This window comes from Camelus dromedarius, chromosome 3, assembly GCF_036321535.1.
Source record: "Camelus dromedarius isolate mCamDro1 chromosome 3, mCamDro1.pat, whole genome shotgun sequence".
NCBI lineage: Eukaryota > Metazoa > Chordata > Mammalia > Artiodactyla > Camelidae > Camelus > Camelus dromedarius.
The window spans coordinates 82,276,299-82,297,116 of record NC_087438.1 but is presented as its reverse complement, the minus strand read 5'-3'; the positions used below and the strand labels follow the sequence as shown (position 1 = coordinate 82,297,116).

Sequence of the window (20,818 nt, the reverse complement as noted above, 5' to 3'; positions counted from 1 at the left end):
TTGTGTTTACAAATCACAATGACCCCAACTAAAAAGATGTCCTTCTAAGATTTATATACGAAGAAATTTCAATCCTAAGAGGAATGACAACAGTGAATTTCCATATTGTAATACTCTGGAGAATAAACAAATATTTTCTGAGCACCTACTAAATGTTAAACACCATTGTAGTTAGAGATCATCAGTGTATAAGACAGGCATAATGTAATCTCTCAAAAAGCTTACATTGCAGAGGGTATAAAAAAGACAACCAAATAATGAAGAGATAATTTCAAAACTGGTAAAAGCTGTAAGGATGATAAAAATGGGATAATAAGATGATAAAATGTGACTAGTGGTAGGGTATGAAGGAGCAGATACTTTTCCTAGGTAAGCAAGGGAACTCTCTGGGAATTTGAATTGAGGTCTGAATGGTAAACACAGAGCATTTTAACATGCTGATCACCCACCGTAGATTGGGTGTGTTTCTTGTGGGGCCCAAATTCACACTTCACTGCAGTATGATGGACTAACAATATATGTGCTTACAATTGATTTGTTTGTTTTTCCGGTATAATTGGAATTGTTTTATAAAACAATTTATTTTCAATTTTCAGCCTCTTTACACTGCTATTTCTTCTTGGAATGTCATTATTCTGCACGGAATAAATTCAGAATAAATTCTGCATAACTGGGATGAAGGAAAGCATCACCCATATCTGGATGATGAGGCCCCTGAGGAAACTCAACTGTCACCAGATTTGGATGACAAGGCAATCAATGTGTTAAGCAGAAAACAAGGCTAAGGCTCTGACATGGCAATAAACTTGATGTATTCAAGTAACAGAAAGAAGACAACTGTGATGAGAGCAAAGAGAATCAGGTGTGAAAAAAGGGAGACACTGCAGCAGGAGCTAGAAGTGGTAAATCACACAGGACCTTGGAGGCCATGTTAAAGACTTGTTTTAAAGTTATACTGTGAAATCTGAAAGTTTTAAGCTGGGGAGTAATAACCTGAATGGTGCCTTAGAAAAGAGAAACTGGCTGATGTATACAAAACAGAAGGAACAGTGTAGAAGCAGAGAGACCAGAAAGAAAGTTGCTATAGGAAGTACTGTACTGTATTTTCTGAAAATGGAGTTTGAAAAAGTCATTATTATTATTTTTCTTATATTTTGTTATATTCTCTTTAAGTTCTCCTTTAAAGGATAATAATATCAGTAGGTTTTACAAGTGAATTTTAATGTATCTGTCCATTGGGAAAAAAATTAAATATTAATGACCAACTCTTTTCATTTGAATAATTACTAGATGGCTTTTCAATTTCTTCAATTTAATACTTAAAATATTCCTACCCGAAATCGCTGAGTGAAGGGGAATGGAGGGCTTTAACATAAGCACTACCACAAATTTGAGACAGTGACCTGAGTTAAATTCCTTGACCTTTCTGGATCTCAAGCTTCAACTAAAGAATGGTAAGTAGCAGTAATTATTACAGCTACAACAGATATCTCAAACAATAATACGGTTATATGAGCGATAAAGGAACTGCATTAAATATAAAATACTACCAGGTATTATTAAAGATGACTGAACCTTTATTTAATTAATTACCCCTATTAACTGGTAAAAAAAATTTTTTTTTTGTTTTTTTGGCCAAGGAAGGAATTCTACAGGACCTAGGAAACCGGAAAGGAAAAAAAAATCAAAACAAACAAAAAACCATACACCTAGAAAGCCACTGAAAGAATTGCTGAGGCTGGGTTTCTTTGATTCTGTGTATCAATTCCTATACCCTACATATCAACAAAGGAATCTCAAGATATAAACATGGATCAAATCATAGGTAGTCAGGGCTCAAGAGGATCCTCCATTACTATAGAAAAATTCTGTTTCAGTTCACCTGCATATTATATTTTGCTTAAACTTAAAAAAATTTGTATCATTTTTATTTGTTCAAAAAAAGAACAGTATATTTGTCTCAGCATTAAAAAGCCATATTCAATATAGGCACAGATGTTAGTGATAACCATTTAAAAATATTATCTAGCCTAGGGGTAGGCAAACCTTTTATGAAAGGACCAGATAATAAATGTTCTGGACTTAATGGGTATATGGTCTGATACTCAATCCTACCAGTGTAGTGTGAAAGCATTCATAAATAAAATACTAAAAAATGACTGTGGCCATGTACCAATAAAATTTTATTTACAGACAGTGAAATTTGAATTTCATATAATTTTCATATGTCACAAAATATTATTGTTCTTTTGATATTTTTTTCAATGGCTGAAAAATATAAACAGCATTCTTAGCATGTTGTCCACATAAAAACAGGTGGCAGGCAGGATCTGACCCATAGACTAGTGTGCTGAGGCCTGATTTGGACCAGTAAGTTCCAAATTATTATTTGATACAGCTCTTTGTATTTTAAATTTTATTTTATTTTATTTAAAATAATTTTATCCTTTTCAAATGAAAACATACTGTTCTTCATAATCAAAATTTACAATTTCCAGCAAGTATGATTTACTAAAAAAGTTAGGAATTAAAAAAAGTTTATATCATCCTTTATCAAGTTAGAGGGAAACAGAGGACATTTATACACAAATATTTTAATTTTTACATACCACAGATGCTCCTCTGCCAGTCTGTGTGCTACCAAGCCATGGCATGTTAATTGGAGTACCAGGATTGCTATGTGTATATGGGGTTGTACCTTGCACAGCTGTTAAATCATCACGAGCATGTATAACCAAGAAATCTTCTGACCTACAAAGGAATGCCAACCAGAATGAAAGCAACTCATCAGCTGTTTATTTCTTCTCTTATACCTGGAAGCTCTAACACATGACTGTATTTCCCTTTAAAATTAATTTTCTTCAGCTCTTCACTACTAATTTGTAAACAATTATTTCATACATGAACCATTTCAGATCCTTTCACTTATTTTCTTCTAAACCTCAACTCCTTTCTTTAAAACTCCTGTCACCCCTTCTTTACTCTTTAGCATTATCAGCTTCTACTTTGCTTATAATCTAGAAATATTCCTTTAAAAAAATCATTTGAAAATTATAGTTCTGTGGGTATCATCATTCCTACTGAATGTCATTGAATAAAAACCAAGTATTACAAACAGTACCCTTTGGTTTCCATTTCTATATCATCATCTACCCAAGTATAGATCTGTGTGGCCAGAATTCCAGAAACATCCAGTTCTTGAACATCATGACTCGAAGCAATTGCTATGCAGTTTCTATTTGCCTGAAAAATAAATCATACAGTTATCTTAAAATAAAAAAGCATAATATGTATATGGGCTACTTTTGAAAATGGAGACTACAATAGTGTCTCCACAAATGATAACTTTTAAGGTACAAAATACATACTAGTCTCACAAATCAGTATTTTAAATTAATTTTAAAAATTAAACTGAGTGAAATAATCATCAGCTTGAGCTTGGAGAGATGTTTATGTTCTAAGAACTCAAGAGTATCCAAAAGAAAGCCAGTTATAAGTGAAATGCATGTGCAGCTTTATTTCTTCTTCCAGCATTGTCTCTCTAGTGTACTAAAATGGTACAATCTCCCTAAAGTTTGCACAGCTCAGACATGTAGAAGGAGATGTTGAGGAAGACAGGAGCCCTGGAAGGCACAGAAAAATGAGGGAGATAAGGAACACCAAACTAAAGAAATAATTTATTAGCAAAAATGTGAAAAAATTAAATGACACACTCTTATACAGTCAATAGCAATCTTTGTATATATGGGCCACTGTTCATTACTAGTTACTTATACACACCCAAATAAAAGAAAAAACCCAGTTTGTTTTATTGCAGAGAATGTTTAGAATAATATTTTCTTCAGGGGAAGGAAGGTACTTGTTGGGTGTAGATAATAATTTTGTATTTCACATGTATATATCATATTTATATCTATTACATCATGAGAACTGCCTGGCTAAGGGCTAATTTCAGCCTCGACTACCTTGTATCTATAGTATTCAAGAGTGTCTATAAGGAAAATGAGACAAAGAACACAGGGAAAGATGAGGCCAGAATGACAAAGGAACTATCTAGGAGAAATCAAAGAAAAGATAGACACAGCAAAGGAAGATAAAGAACCAACTGGTGAAATGATTATTAAATGGGTAATGCCATAGGATATGTATATAAATTTTATTTTTAAATTATTTTAAGAATAGGAATAAGTGAAAAAAATGTGTACACACACACACACACACACACACACACACACACACATACATATCCTTTAAGTTAATGGAAATAAAAGGAAACGAGTAACTAGAAGTCACCGTACATTTTGCACTAAGGCAACAAGGGGAAAATAAGTAAGACAAATTTTAACCTTGGACCACTGTACCTAAGGCTATCTCTTCTGTGAGTAGCTTAGAGACTCTTCTAAGAATGCTGAGTAGAAAGCTAAAGAATACTAGTTGGGCAGGTATTGTAGCTGGAAGTCAAAGAGGGAGAATGTCTGTGAGTCATATATAAGCTTAATTTTGACCTATATTAAGAATCAAAAAAAAAAAAAAAAAAAGAATCAGATTCAACATATTCATATAAGGAAAACAGAAAACATTTTCTTTGGATTACTGTTACAATGTGTTGTAAAAATTCTAAAGGCTACCAAATACATAAAAACTCGATACTTCTCTCTGTGTAGTAATGAAAGATTTTATCTGCTATATATACAAAATCAAATAACTTAAATTATCAAACAATATAATCATTTTATTTTAAAAGATTATTCAGATTACAAACTGAGTAGAAAGTAGCTTTAGGAAAGGGAAATACTGATACTGAATAAACTGATAGAACAGGAGACATTCTCCAACTATGAATACTTAATCAAAGAAAAGAAAAATGTCTATGTACTTACTTTATTAACAGCAAAGGCAGTAATGATGTCAGATTCTTTATGAATAATTCTTGCTTTACCTCCAGGATATCCCAAATCTGCTTCTATCTAAATGAAGGGAAAGAAAATATAAAAATAATTGATTTTAGTAATAGAAAAAATTAGTATATGCCAGTCTTTCATTTAACAATGGCATAAACTAAGAAACTTCTTAGATATTTCAAATCCAAGGGTAACATTTTACATGCTAATTATTTCTAAAACAAACAAAATTTGGCAAGAGGAATTTAAAATTTTCTAACTTGCTTTTTCATATATAAAGATTGATATACAACTTCATTAACTGCTTATGTTCTTAAGCTGCAATGAGTTAACTGCAAGACGTTCTAATGATTAAAGTAAGTTTACCATGTTTCTTGGCATTATAATCCCTTGATAATATTTTATAAATATTAAAAGATCAGAAGGTAAATGTTCTAGGTTTTGCAGACCATAAAGGGTCATGTTGCATATTCTTTTTTTTTAACAAACTTTTAAAAATATAAAGACCATTCTTAGCTCGTGGCCTATAGAAGAACAAGTCACATACAGCCAGCTGAATGAATTTTACTGACTCCTGGTCTATAATAACTTTTAATTTATAGAAGAAACCTGAAACCCTGAAAGGCACAGTAATTTGCCCAAGTCAGTAATCATTTTAATAACTGAATAAACCACAGTTCAATGTATCTTAGATGAGGGAAATATATTTGATCTTTTGCTTACCCCTTTAACTCAGGTGTATACACCTTTCAACTCAGAAGAGAGTACTGTATAAAATCAACATTTATTAAAATAAACAGAGGTAAAATGAAGAGACAGTTGTTAAGAGTTAGAGATGTTACTTAATGTAGGACATTGTTTCATTTTATTTTATTTCCTTAACCTCAATCTCTAAAATACGTTACTATAAAATGTTTCACAACTTACTGTGAAGTGCAAAAGTTGCTAATTTGAAATTAGAAAATAAATTTACTTCGTGTAAAATTTGGATAAAAATATCAGTAATCCCCATCCACTGTCTGACCACAGAATTGAGGAGGGTTAGCAGTATTTTTAAAAATGGCAACTAAGGTGACTGTTCATTTGCAAAGGTGAAAGAGGCTTATAATACAGCCAAACAGAAATAACCATATGCAAACTAAACTCATAGTCACTAGATGCAAGAATGTCAAATATATGCTAACCCAAAATGCAACTTGATTACAAACATAAAAGAATTTCACTGTTCATATCAGCATTTTGGTTGATTTGAGGGTCAAATTCTTTTCTAAAGAAAGTCTTAGCTCTGGCTGAGACCTACCATGCAGAAAGAATGTCTAAGTCAAATTGTGTAATTTTATGGCAAAAAGCCAATTTAACCACCTATCTGCCTGGTATCTAAAGTATACTAAGTGTCCACTACTGGGTTCTGAAGACATTGGAAATAGAGACAAATGGTATTTATATGGAATAGAGGAATATGCTATTTGCTGGTAAAGAATGGGTGGGTGGATAGGGGAAACATAACAGTTTCCCTGGCAGCACTTCTTCAAACTTTACAGTCATGGGGAGGAAAGCTGCAGGCATGGACTTCAAAAAAGCTTCTTCAATGCGGGAATATCTTCCTGTCCTCTTATTTTCTAGATTTTCTAAAATACTGTTTCTTAATACTGTGATCCCAAGATAACCTGCATGAGAATCAGTTAAAGGCGGTGGGAGAGGAGGAATGGAGTCTAGCATCAAGAGTTTACACATATTAAAAAAAATGCAAACATCTCATAGCTTCAATGAAAACTATGGAAAGTTAAAAAAAGTTTATGCATATTTAATTTTGAGAATAACTGTACGTGATAGGAGGTGAGATGGGAGAAGCAGGCAGGGTTCAGTTTGTACAGGGCCTTAAAAGCCATAGTAAATAGCTCAGATTTTATTTTAAGGCTAATAAAACTACTGGAGGGTTCTGATAACTCTGGATGTTGTGGACCAAAACATAAAGGGTACAAGAATGGCTACCAGGAAACTAGTTAAGAAGCTACTACAGTAGCTAAAGTGAGAGGCAGCTGGGGATTTGATTAGGATAGCAGGAATGGTGGTTGTGATTAAGTGGCTAGAATTATGATGAATTTCTGTAACAGCTGAAACTGTAGTATGAGTACAAGAAAGGAAGCAAGGATGACTCCTGGTTTTCAGATCTGTCTCAATAAATGGTGTGAGACAAAAATGAAGGAAAGAGTGGGTTTAGGTTTAGATGAGGGGAAGACAGAAAATTCTGTTTTGGCATTCAGAGGGAGGTGACTATTAGATTATATATGCAAATATGGAGTTCAAAAAGTGAGTGAGGCTAAGGAGATTTAAGAATTATCAGCCTATGGATGATATTTAAGCCATAAGATAATCCAAAGAGAAAGTAAAGATAGGAAGAGAAAAGGTTAGAGAACTAAGTCCTGGAGCACTCAACATTTCAAGGGTGGGAAAAAAAGACTGGCCAATTCAGGAGTGGGTAAGAGAAATAGTGACACTGAATAAACTGACAGGAGACATTCTCCAACTATGAATACTTAATAATCAAAGACAATGTTATGGGAACCAAATGAAGCATGAGTTCCAAAAAGGTAGCTAGAGTCAACACTAACAAAGGATACTGAGAAGGTGAATTAAAAAAAGGCGGAATTGATTGCTGAAGTTAGCACAGTCATACACTGGAACAATTTCAGTGGAGTGGGCTGGAGATAATACCTAACTAGATTAGGGAAATGTGTGACATCTGGTGAATAGGGAGGGAAGTCCCTCAGAGACATAGAAAACAAACTTCTAGTTACCAGGGGTGGGAGGGGGTGGGAAGGGGTAAATTATTGGGAGTTTGAGATTTGCAGATACTAATATATATATAAAATAGATGAACAATAGGTTTATACTATACAGCACAGGGAACTACATTCAATACCTTGTAGTAACCTATGGTGAAGAAGAATATGAGAACAAATGTATGTTCCTATGTGACTGAAGTATTGTGCTGTACACCGGAAATTGACAAAACATTGTAAACTGACTGTACTTCAATAAAAATATGTTTTTTAAAAAGTGCATGAATGATAAATGCTGGAAAGGGTGTGAAGAAATGGGAACACTCCTACATTGTTGGTGGGAATGCAGTTTGGTGCAGCTGTTATGGAAAATAGTATGGAGATTCCTTAAAAGACTAAAACCAAACTTAACCATACGATCCAGCTCCAGCAATCCCATCCCTTGGCACATACCTAGAGGGAACCTTAATTCAAAAAGATACATGCAACTCGATGTTCACAGAAGCAATATTTACAATAGCCAAGACATAGAAACAACCTAAATGTCCATCAATAGATGACTGGATGAAGAAGTTATGGTATATTTATACAATGGAATACTACTCAGTCATAAAAAATAATAAAATAATGCCATTTGCAGCAACATGGATGGAACTGAAGATTGTCATTCTAAGTGAAGTAAGCCAGAAAGAGAAAAAAAATACCATATGATATCACTTATATGTAGAATCTAAAAAAAAAGACAAATGAACTTATTTGCAAAACAGAAAGAGACTCACAGACATAGAGAACAAACTTGTGGTTATCAGAGAAAGAGGAGAGGTGGGAGGGTATAAATTGGGAGTTCAAGATTTGCAGATACTAATATATATAAAACAGATAAACAACAAGTTCATACTGTATAGTGCAGGGAACTATATTCAGTATCTTGTAGTAACTTATGGTAAAAAAAGAACATGAAAACAGATACATGTATGTTCATATATGACTGAAGCATTGTGATGAACACCAGAAATTGACACAACATTGTAAACTGACTATACTTCAATTAAAAAAATATATATACATGTATATATATACAAAAAAAAAGTTAACCATACACCTACAATATGATCCAGCCATTCCATTCCTAGGCATCTATCTACACAAGAGAAATGAAAGCAAATGACTACACAAAGAAATCTGTGCGTGAATATGATAATTAGTCTTACTTGAAATACCCTCAAAATGGAAAAACCTCAAGTGTTCATCAATAGGTAAATGGACAAACAAACTATGGTATAGCTGTATGACTGAATATATCTTAGCAATAAAAAGAAATGACCTACTGAAATACACAATATGGAGGAATCTCAAAATAATTATGCTAAGAGCAAGGACACCGGGAAAAAAAGACATACTGTATAATTCCATTTACATAAAATTCTTGAAATGCAAACTAGTCAATAATGTCAGGAAGCAGACTGGTAGATGCCTGAAGAGGAAGATGGCAAAGGTAGGAAGGGGTTAAAGTTTTGGGGGTGATGGATACATTCATTGTTTCATTGTGGTGATGGCTTCACCAGTTTACACATTCACCAAAAGTGACGAAACTCTATACTTTAATAAACATATGCAGTTACTTTAAGTCAGGTATATCAAATAAAGATGCTTAAAATGTAGCAGAAAGCTTGGAAAATTCTGGCCAAAAATAGTTATGATGTTAACCAAAAAGAATGATTGTCTTTTGATATAGTTTGATGACTACAGAAATATATTCTAATTATTAACATCTCATAAATAGTGTCAAAAAGAAGTCTTAGGATAAGAATTCCTGATAATGTACAGACTGCAGTATTTAATGATTACACAGGAAAAGAACATTGTTAACCAATTGAAAACATGAATTACATTGTCTCAAAACTTCCAAAGGCTATTAGAAATTTCCAAAGTATGGGCTGCCTATATTTATTTTGCCAAAATTATAGTTATAATATACACTTGATATCAAATCAGCCTTTTTTTTTTATTAATTGCATAGAATCCTTTGGGAAAGAAAAAGAAGTGGGAATTAGCAGCTTTAAAAAATATTTTGAGTAATTTTCCTCCTAAAAATTACTTTCGAGATTGTCTTAAAATCAGAATATGAAACACATGAGTTAAAGATCAACCTAATATAACTTATATTTGAATGTCTGATCACAGAACATTGGGAGTTATTCATGATTGTACAAATTCTCATCCTTTTTGTTCTTGTTCTCAAGTACTTCGAGAATACCTGTATGCACCAGGCAATGTGTAATCTGCTATTGGTACCACAGTAAAATAAATGCTACATCTGATATATTTTTAAGAAATTAGTATCAGAGGAGAGAATTTTAACTTCAAAAGTGATAGTTGCAAAAAAACAGATTACAATAGTATGCTTCTGTAATACCTATTGTAATTACACTTGATTAAGAACTTTAGTTTTATTTACCCAGAAAAATCTGTAGCCAAAACAAGATACATTCAACTCCCTTTAAAATTGCATTCTCTTAATAACAAAAGAGAAACAATTCTTATGATTGCAATATTTAAGTTGTTAAAAAAAGAATAATTTGAAGAAACAGTAATTTAATCACATTGGAAACAAAGTCCAGATCAAAGCTGAAATGCAAACACTTACTTTTTCTTGTTAAAGAATGCAATTTCTAATTTCAGTTGAATGATATTTTGTACCTTATTGATGTTTGGCTCCTCCATCATAGAATTTTTGATGGTTTCACAGCTGTCGTCTAATGACTTCATCAAGAAAGAATAACCACATGACAAAGAGTAAAGATGAGATGTAACATGCAAAACACTGGGGATATTCTTTAAAATTTTATTTTTAATCAGATTTACTAGAAAAGAACACTGAGTTACTATTTTTTAAAATTTCAAATATCTTAAAAGAAGCATGTGTGGGATACATGATTAGGGGTTAGGGAAAACTTACTCCCTCAGAACTCATTTAACCATCACTATAACTTTTATTCTATTTCCTAAGAAATTTTTACTAAATTCACCCATTTCAAATATTTACTTTAAAACAAGACTGAACCCAAAATACTTTATATTACAAAGTTCAGAGCTACTGGTGCCAGAGTACTAGCAACTGAAAATTAAAGTCAAATTGTTCTCTTACAACTACATCTGTCTCTATTATGGTACCGTATTCCTCAAGGAAAACCTCCTGATTAGAAAATTTTGATTTTTAGGTTTCTAATTCTCTTCTCTTGATTTAGCCAGAAATAGGCAATAAAGTGCTTAGAGGAACATATCCTCCTTAAAAGGGGATATTAGTATTTGTTAAAGAAAGAGCTGGTTTAAGGCTTTTAGTTCTCAGAAAATGAAAGAAAACAGAAAACAGAACTGGGCATAAAGATGACAGCTGCAAAGCATGTTTTTGTTGGGAATGGTTCAGCTATAGTCCACTTGTTTCCAAGTAAGTAAAAATAGGGACGAATTTCTATTTTAAAAATGCTTGTGCCAGCAAACTACATTACGCAGGAAAATAAAAGATCTGAGGATACACCAGAACTTTAATGTCAGATGAAGAAAGTTTCATTTCCAAACACATAAAGGAATAAAGAAACAGGAGCACTCCCAAAATACTCTCCATCGTCTCCACTCAAAATAGAGGGCCTGTCGCTTATCTATTTCCTAACCGTCTGAAAAGTCACAGTGACTTGAACTCAACTAAGTATAATTATCATTTATAAAACAGAGAGGTGAAAGGTAATTTTGTTAATACCAAAAATAGGCTAGACAACTTTCTAGTAAAGATGAAATAATTTTGTATCAACTCTATAATGTTTAAAAAATTCCATCTATTCTATGTTTCATGGTGTAAAATTTTTCTTTTCATATCCTCTTTATCAAAATGTCACTAACTTTAAGAGTACCACCATCAAGAGTAAAACAAAAAAGCAGTAACAATAAATTTCTAGTAACTACCATTAGTGATGCCAGGTTTTAAATAAGTTAAATTTGCTTATCAAAGTATTACAAAGTACATCATATTCATTTTGGAGATTAAAAAAACTGTAATTAGAGAAAATATTTAGTTTACTGACAGCTATAAATCTCTTAGTCCAACATTCATATTCATGCTTTTGATTAAAATAATTACAAAATAAAAATAACTAAAATTTTCTTCAGATAGCATGAAACTCCTAAGAAAACTAAAAATAAAACAGAGGAATTTAAAAGGTAAAGTTGTACTCATTGATCTGCTATCCTTTCCTTACTCATGCTGGCTTGATTATACTCTTCTATTCCCTTAATGATTTTATTTTGTAATTCAACTAGGCAATCTAATAGTACAATAGATTTTTGTTTTGTTTTGGGAACAACTCCATTTCCCAAATGTACTAAATATATCAGCATTAGAGAAATGTTTTTATTTTCACAACTACATTAATCAAATATGGCAATGTTTTTAAAAAAATGGTTTTGTACTTGACATTATTTTGCCAAACATGCATGTTCATGTTACAAGGTAACATTAACGAAGCCAAAGAAACGAGCACAGTGAGCATGCTTTTCATACAGAACAATACAGCAGTGGTTTATATACCATTATCAGAATGCCCTGATTTGTAATAAATTATTTTTTGGCAAAGATATATTTAAAAAAAGAAATATTGCCTCACCAGCAAACATATCCTAATTAGTCTGACACTTATCTAGCACATTCATTTTAAATTTTATTTATCCAAAAATTTTCTTGAGCTGTTTTAATGGTAATTCATATGCTAAATATTTAAGATATATCTCAAATAAAGTTAAACAGAAATACATTAATTTGTATTGTATCTAACTGCATCTACTGTATGCCTAGATTTCAATGTTACACTAGGTACCCCTGTGAAAAGTCTTCTAAGTTAGCAAAACACTATATATTTTACTTCCTGGCTTGGCTAATTCAAATATATTTACATAATCAAGCCAAAAGTAAATAACAGCACATGCAGTTGCCTCTCATAATTAGTTCTTAAACCCAGAGACAATGAAATACAGGTAATTTTCCTTTTTCACTAAGGTTAGACGACATCTTGCCTTTTGATAACTTGTCTATTAAGAAGCCATTCTATTTCCTTATTTTTCCAACTGAAATATCTTTCTTTTTCCCTCCCACTTCAAAAACTGAGCAAAAAGCTTGCTTTCAGATTAGTCCAGTTCTTCTCAAAATGTGATTCACAGAACAGCTGCCAGTCTTGAACTCTACTGATCCATGAGAAGATCAGGAACTAACTACATTAAGTTTATATGTTTTAATAGCAAAACTATTTCAAAAAAGAAAGCAATATGTCAATTTACGTTCTGGTGCAAGTTCCTCATATCATCAAACTAGAACTGATTAGTATCACTGAACTTAATGAGAAACATAATCTTTATGATGATAACATCAAGTTACAAATCAACTATTACAGTATAATTATAAATTAATTTGAATTTATAAAATTTCACTAAGAAGCAAAATCAACATAATAAAACATATATTTGAAATATTTTCAGTATACAAATCTAGTTTCAATTAAACTTCCTTTTTTTTTTCTATTAAACTTCTAAGATAAACTTTATCACATGAAAATAAAGGGAAATTTTTTTTTGACTCTTAAAATGGTAATCATGACAACTCAAAACATAGGAAAAAGGATACAGAATCTTAAGTCAAAGAGTATCTTTGTGGGGAAAAAAAGCCCCCAATACATCTGAATAAGTTACTTTCATTTAAATTGGTTAGGAAAATAATGACCCTATCCTTTTCAATCACTTTTCTATGCATTAACTGCATAATATATGTTTATGACATAAAAAAAGTTTTTTAAAAGTCTGTAAAATGTAACTTTTTCTTTACAGTTACAAAATACAAATGAATTCAATAATAAAATAATAAACAAGTTTTAATTTATACAGACCTCATTTAGACACCTTTTCTTTGTGAATATATTTCTAATAAAGGTTTCTTGAATTTCTTCCTGTTTCACCAAGTACTGCCAGAGTCTCTTCACAGACAGTGCCAGATGGTGTTTTGATCTATAGAAAGACAGTATATTTATACACTCCAGAGATTTCTGCTTAACCCGACTACCATTTCCTTGGTGCTATTAAGAATGCTTATAATAATAAATTAACTAGAATCAGACCACATCATCTAGGGCAGCAATCAGCAAACTTTTTCTTAAAGGTTCAGACAGTAAATATTTTAGGCTTTGTGGACCATATGGTCTCCCTTACAACTACTTAACGTTGCCACTGAAGTGGGAAAGCAGCCATCGGAAGTAGTAAAATAAATGGGCGTGGCGTGGCTGTGATCCAGTAAAACTTTATTTACAATGCAGAAAAACAGGGGTGGATTATTTGGTCCCATGGGTTACAGTTTGCTGATTCCTAACCTAAGACCACAAAATCTAACAAAGAGGCACACTTCCTAGAAGAGGTTAAGAAGCACAGCTACTCAAAGTGTTGTGAACACATACTGGACCATGAAGTCCATTACTGATGCACAATCAGGTAAGGGCTTCTGAAAGAATGTAAGTCAATCATGTCACTAAGCCATTAAGTACACTGTTTAGCTCAGTTAACATTTTTTGTAGTAAGACTTCCTTAATGAAGCAAGCACTGAACTGATTTACCTTTTTGTGCACATGCTTTATCTCCTCACATGCTAACTGACTATTCTGAATAGCTCTGCTAAAATGTAAATGTCAGTAAACACTGCGCCATAGCTCAAATCCAGCCTCCCTTTCATATTCTAAAATAAAGTTTACTGGATCACAGACATGCCCATTCACTTACTTATTGTCTATGGTTGCTTTCACTGTACACTGGCAGGGTTGAATAGCTGCAACAAGGATTGTAGGGGCAGCAAAGCTTAAAATATTTCCTATGTGAATATTTGCAGGAAATGTTTGCTAACATCTACAACATGTACCACACAAAAATACAGATATAAGCCTAGAACAGCAAATTAAACACAGAAGCACTTAAGTAGCTTTTCTTTAAACACCACCTGATTTAGTAAAACTCATACTTAAAAAACAGTATCCATACGAAAACCTACTTGAAAGGAGTGTTTGAAGGTTCCAGCAAAGCTTTGTGGCGGAGAATTGCAGGACCTGCAGACACACTGTCTTCAGAGGTATGACTTGCAATATAGTTTTGAGGTGGACCACCATGGATTTCAAGTCGCCGGAGAAGAACTTGTTCCCAACACTGTAGAGTTTTTAGAACAGCATGACAAAGTGGTGAACTAACTGGAAGCTCTAAAATGAGAAAATAAAATTGACTCATATTTATCTTCTGCAATAAAATGCCATATTCAATGGTAAGAATGACTGAAATAAGATACTAACACACATTTTGGCAGATTAGATGTGGAAGAGAGGTGGGCATAGAAATCCAGAGGATTGAAAGGAAAGATATCATAAATCTGTATAGCATTTTAACATAATTAGGTGGCCTTGGACAACAGGAAAAAAAAAAGGGCAATCTAAGACAAAATTGTACTACTAGAACTTGAAATAATAGTTATGACTTGTGATTTAAATAACTGCTACATCAATTACTGCTTTTGACTTAAACTTTACATAAAAAAAAGTACCTGAATATTGTAAAAATATGTCTGGGAGGAAAATTAATTGTTTTAAACCTTTGTATCAGGCCAATTTTGATATGGCATATAACGACTTATTTTGAAAAATTAAAATACACAAATTGGAAAAAAGTAAAATAATATTACAAAACTCAGCACTTTTCAGTTCTACACTCACATACTCCTGAGTCCTGATTCCACTTTCAACTGTCAGCTATTTCTACCATTTACTTTCGAGAATCTAAGTAACATGCTTATTGCAAAATCATTTTTTTCAATTTTAGAAATGATCTACTGATTTACTACTATGGAATATGAGAGTAAACTTCTCCTCTCTCCATCATTCCAATGTAGTCACATAATAACCTTTGGTTAAATTGGTTATTTTAGTGCCTACCTTGTTGTATATATGTAAATATAGATCACAGCTGAACTGCTTGATATACTATCATGCCCCTTTCTTTCCTGTACAACCTTTTCCTCCCTTAGAGTTAGTAATTACTAAGTTTTGCATTTGTTTAGTTTCCTATGCATCAGCAACTACTAAATTCCCAACACCTTAGCTAGAGCTATAAATACAGTCTCAATACAGTCAATTATATCAGGCTCAGATTCCCTGCTTTCCTGGATGCTGTCCTCCTAACAGCACCTAACAATACGACAGACCCATTCACAGATGGGTGCTTTGGTTAAAAGAACCCTATCTTCTACACCAAGAAGTTACTAAACTTCTTCACTATTTGAAAAAAATACAAAGAAGTAAATCAAAAGCAATTGCAATATTAGTGCATGTTAACATATTTATTACCTGAAAGATCATGACCTGCAAAAGGATAGAAAGTCTTCAAATTGCTGAGTACCAACTGCACCATTGCCAAACGCATCAGTGACCAACTAAAAATAAAGCAACAGTAGGTCTGTTAAAAATTTACTTAGAGATTTAGAAGAGTACACCACTCTTTGTTCCAATAATTCACTATTAAGAATCTACCCTGAAGATGTACCTCCACAAAAACATGTCAGTATTCTCCACAACAACAAAAGAATAGAAACAATCAAATTACCCATCAGGAGAGTAATGGCTGAATAACTACAGTTTTGAATCATGGAATATTACAGTAGCCATAAAAAAAGATCAAACAAGGATCTCTAAATGTTAATATGGAGTTAACTCCAGCAGGTATTAATAAATAAAAACAGGTTATAAACATTACATATAGTATCCTATCCGTTATCCTCTGTGTAAGAAAGAAGGGGAAGTAAGATTTTACACAGACACACACATATTTTTGAAACCAGAAGGATAAACCAGAAACTAGTGTAGAGGGTGTAGAGGAAGACTTGGGTGGAAGAGTTATATGAGACTGTGGATTTTATATTTTCATATATATTCCTTGTTTTGGGGGGGTTTTTTTTGGTTTTCTTTTTTTAGCCAAAAAAAGCTACTTCAGTTTCTTTTGTTTTTTTCCAAGCAAAATATTTATTTCTTAGAGTGCTGGCTTTTTATTAATCTAAATTCTGGTAAAAATACACATGACAAAGTTTACCATCTTAACGATTTGTAAGTGTATAGTTCAGTGGCATTAACTATATTCACACTGTTGTGCAACCATCACCATCATCCATTTCCATAATTTTTTTCATCTTGCAAAACCGAAACTCTATAAACATTGAACAATAACTCCCATTTCGCCTTCTCCTGGACCTGGCAATCCCCATTTTACTTTATATCTCTATGAATCTGACTATAGTAGGTATCTCATGTAAGTGGAATTATGTTAAGTACTTGTCTTTTTGTGACTGGATTAGTTTACTTAGCATAACATCCTCAAGATTCACCCATGGTGTACATGTATCTGAATTTCCATTCTTTTAAATGCTGAATAATAATCTACTCTCTATATACCACATTGTTTATTGCATTTAATCTGTCTGCAGACACTGGGTTGCAATTACCTCATGGCTATTATGAATAATGCAATTATGAACATGGGTGTATTGATACCTATTCAAGGCTGTGCTTTTAATTACTTTTGGGTATATATCCAGAAAGGAAACTGCAAGGTCACATGGTAATTCTATTTTTAATTTGCGAGGAACTGACATACTGTTTTCCATAATGTTTGCACCATTTTACATTCTTATGAATAGTGCATAAGGGTTTCAACTTCTCCACATCCTTGCCAACACTGCTATTTTCTGGGCTTTTTGATAGTAGCCAACCTAATGGGTATGAAGGGATCTCTCACTGTGGTTTCGATTTGCATTTCCTTAATGATTTGTGTTGTGAACATCTTTTCATGTGCTTTTTGGCCATTTGTATATCTTCTTTGGAAAAAATATCTGTTCAAGTCATTTACCCATTTTTTAAATTGCGCTGTTTTGGGTTTTTTGTTGGTGAGTTATACAGTCTGACTCTTGAGCCACGTAAATATTTCATATATTCAAAAAGAAATTGAGGTAAACAGGGGAAAAAAACAAACAGTACACCAGGAAGTAAAAAACTCGATTTCTCTTTTCAATAAAGGAGTACTTCATTTTCCCTAATATAGTTACTGGTTTCTTTTGGAAAATTTATATTTTTCTGTCACACAATTAACATAATCATATTGTAATAAAAATATATACACTTTTCAGATATAAACAACTTGTCAGCAGAGACAAGATAATACACCCTCACTGACGCAGGTAAGGATAATGCAGCACTGAAGTTGAGGGTGAGCATTTTGAACATTTATGATTTTCATACATAGAAGCCATTTTCAAGACAGTAACCATTGACATCTTTGAGTACTAGTGTTCTACTGAAAAGACATTAGATTTTTTTAGGCTAAAACAATGGGGTTTAGGGAGCAAAGGGAAAGAAATGATAAGATAGTAAGATCTGTGAGAATTGAAAAAAAGTATAGACTGTCCATTCATGAATAATCAAAAATAAACTGCGGAATTATTGTCAAATAAGGAACTTAATAATTTCAACTAAAGAAATCTGAATTATAACGTGTTATAATTTACCAAGCTATTAATTTCATGTGTTATTTAAAAAAATACATAGTCAATTTTTAAAAAGAAGCTTAAAATTAAATATTCCATACCTATATGAATTTGAATTAGAGTGCTCTTGGAGATGAAAATCTGAAGCTAAAACATCTTCATCTTCATCGTCACTTTCCAGACTCTCCTCTGAATCATATTCTGCTCTACTTTGAGAAGGGGGTAGAAAAGGCTAAAATAAAAAAGTTACAAAATTTATCATCTAACCATCTGATTAAATACATTCAATTATACAGTCTGGTATCAGCAATTTAAGCCATTTTCAGGCACTGCATTCTAAGAAAGCAAAGTAACCAGTATTTGGCTGCTGCTTCTTTAACATTCTATGCCTTCAATGTCACTTTACGCAATTCCCTTATTTACTTATCCAATCAAAGGAAAATTTTTAAGTATCCACTATGTGTCAAAAGTATACCCGATATAAGAAATCTTAAGACATATACAGAGTCACTGCCCTCCTTGAACTTTCATTGTAGTGGAAAATAGAACAGGCAAATAATAGAAAACTAAACACAAATAGTATTTAGTTGTGTTATTAAAAAAGTAGTGTTGACAGAAAGGATGGGATTACTGTGAACTGAGATGGGAAATACTGTCAGAAACCAAGTTTTGTGTTAGAGGGCAGAAATTTTACTATTACCCAAGCTTTATCACCTAGATAACAGAATAGGTAGTTTAATATGCAAAAGTCCTATACATTTATGTGTTTTTTTCAAAATATCATTATAAAATTTGTCTAATTAGAAGACTGTCTCTATCAATAATAGATGTGTGTGTGCATGCCAATAAAACATGCACAAGTGTGCATACACACACACACTCACAACAAGCCATTAGAGAAGTTCTAGTTTTCACTCCAGTTAATGGATGACCACTCTCCTGCTTCGATTTTTGACATCATGGTGCTTTATAGGTCCTGCGGTTCAGATTCTTCTAACTTACAGCGTTAAAGTTTTGAATAGATGAACAAGTGCCAAAAATAAATACTCTGCTTTCTTAAAAAAATAGTGCTGGGATTGAAATATTAAAAAAATTGAGATAAGCTGATTATGAAAGTTCTCTTTGAAAAGTGGCATTTAAGTGAAACATAAAGGGCAAGAAGGAATAAGCAATATAAAAAGAGGGAAGCAAAGCATTTTAGGTAGTAGAAAGAAGATGTAGAAAGGTTTAACATGTGGAAGAGTGTGGTATGAAAAAATTAGTTTGGCTGAAGCATAACGAAGAAAGAGGATAAGTGTTGGGAGAAAGCTGAAGAGAACAGCAGATGATACATTAGGTAGAGTTTTCGTACAACACAGTAAAGAGTGTAACGGAATGCCACTAATGACTTTGAAGTAGAGGACAGGTATTGAGATTTATGCTTTAAGAATATTACGATTACCACTATCTTATGAGAGTCAAATGGCAAGACTAGAAATGGAGACATCAGTAACTAAGGCAGGAACTGGCAATCTGGATACAGGTGTTAATGATGGAGATGGAAAGAAATAACACATTCATGGTGTATTTTGGGGGGAAGCATCGACAGATTTGCTGATCAATTTGGGAGCAAGGGAAAGAGAAGGAAAAGATGATTTCTGGGTTTCTGGTCTGAGCAACTATAAGGATGAAGATGTCATTTACTAACCTAGAAGGACTTTGGTTGTGAGAGGAGAAGTACTGCAGAAAATAAACATCAAAAAGCCAAATCTTGAAGAAGTTTAAGATTCACACACAGGTCAGGTAGAACAGGAAGGGTGAAAGGAGACTATAAAAGAATAAATAGTAAGGTTAGGGGGAAGAAACGAGAAGACACTGGTATCAAGAGAGTAAGAGAGAAAAGTAATTCAAAAAGGAGGAAATGATCACATGGGTCGAATATTGCTAAGAGGGCAAACAAGATAATGATAGAGAAATTTGTTATATTTGATAATAGGATGCCACCTGGATCTCAACAACAGCAGTTTCAGTGGGTTAGCTGTGTCAGAAGTCATACAATGAGTAAAAATGAAAGGGACCAACGGTAATAGAAGGAAAATGTGTACACCATTTTGAAAAGTTGAATGAGGATGGGAAGCAGAGAAATGGGATAATAGCTGGAAAAAGTTTTGGAGTCAAAAGCAAAATTTGGAATGGGAGACAGTAGGGCACATTTACAGTCTGATGGGAAGGAGCCAACAGAGAGAAAAGAATTGAAGACATACTAAAGAGTAGAGAAGAAAAGCAAGGATGGGATTCAGAATAGCACTGGAGTCTCTGATAGGAAGGACACTTCCTCGATAACAATGAGAGGAAAGAATAAAGTGGGAGCTTCACGACAGAATGATGAAAGAGTTTTGTCTGGTGGTTTTTTTTAATTAAATGACTTACAAGATGAGGTCATCAGTTAAGAGTGAAGATGAAAGAGGAGAGGTGGGAAGTTTGAAAAGAAAACTTACAACTTATAAAATCTTGGGTTCAAGGAAGCCCAATAAGAAACACAGGGAGGACAGAACTGG

General features: G+C 32.9%; 1 protein-coding gene across 8 annotated transcripts in view; it reads right to left on the bottom strand.

The window, feature by feature from the left end:
- The window catches only part of DMXL1 (Dmx like 1), a 114,902-nt gene that overhangs the window by 19,027 nt on the left and 75,057 nt on the right, over positions 1-20,818 (bottom strand). For 4 of the 8 annotated variants that reach the window (XM_031448870.2, XM_010997967.3, XM_064483406.1 and 1 more), the window contains exons 30-37: positions 18,383-18,513; positions 16,096-16,181; positions 14,757-14,958; positions 13,612-13,729; positions 10,385-10,447; positions 4,881-4,967; positions 3,122-3,243; positions 2,610-2,751 (exon numbers count right to left, since the gene is read on the bottom strand). In XM_031448870.2, coding sequence (XP_031304730.1) covers positions 2,610-2,751; positions 3,122-3,243; positions 4,881-4,967; positions 10,385-10,447; positions 13,612-13,729; positions 14,757-14,958; positions 16,096-16,181; positions 18,383-18,513 — 951 coding nt within the window. Of the gene's footprint in view, positions 1-2,609; positions 2,752-3,121; positions 3,244-3,288; positions 4,452-4,880; positions 4,968-10,384; positions 10,448-13,611; positions 13,730-14,756; positions 14,959-16,095; positions 16,182-18,382; positions 18,514-20,818 lie in introns of those variants that run through there. The other 4 variants (XM_031448871.2, XM_031448872.2, XM_064483395.1 and 1 more) reach the window with 2 other exon arrangements.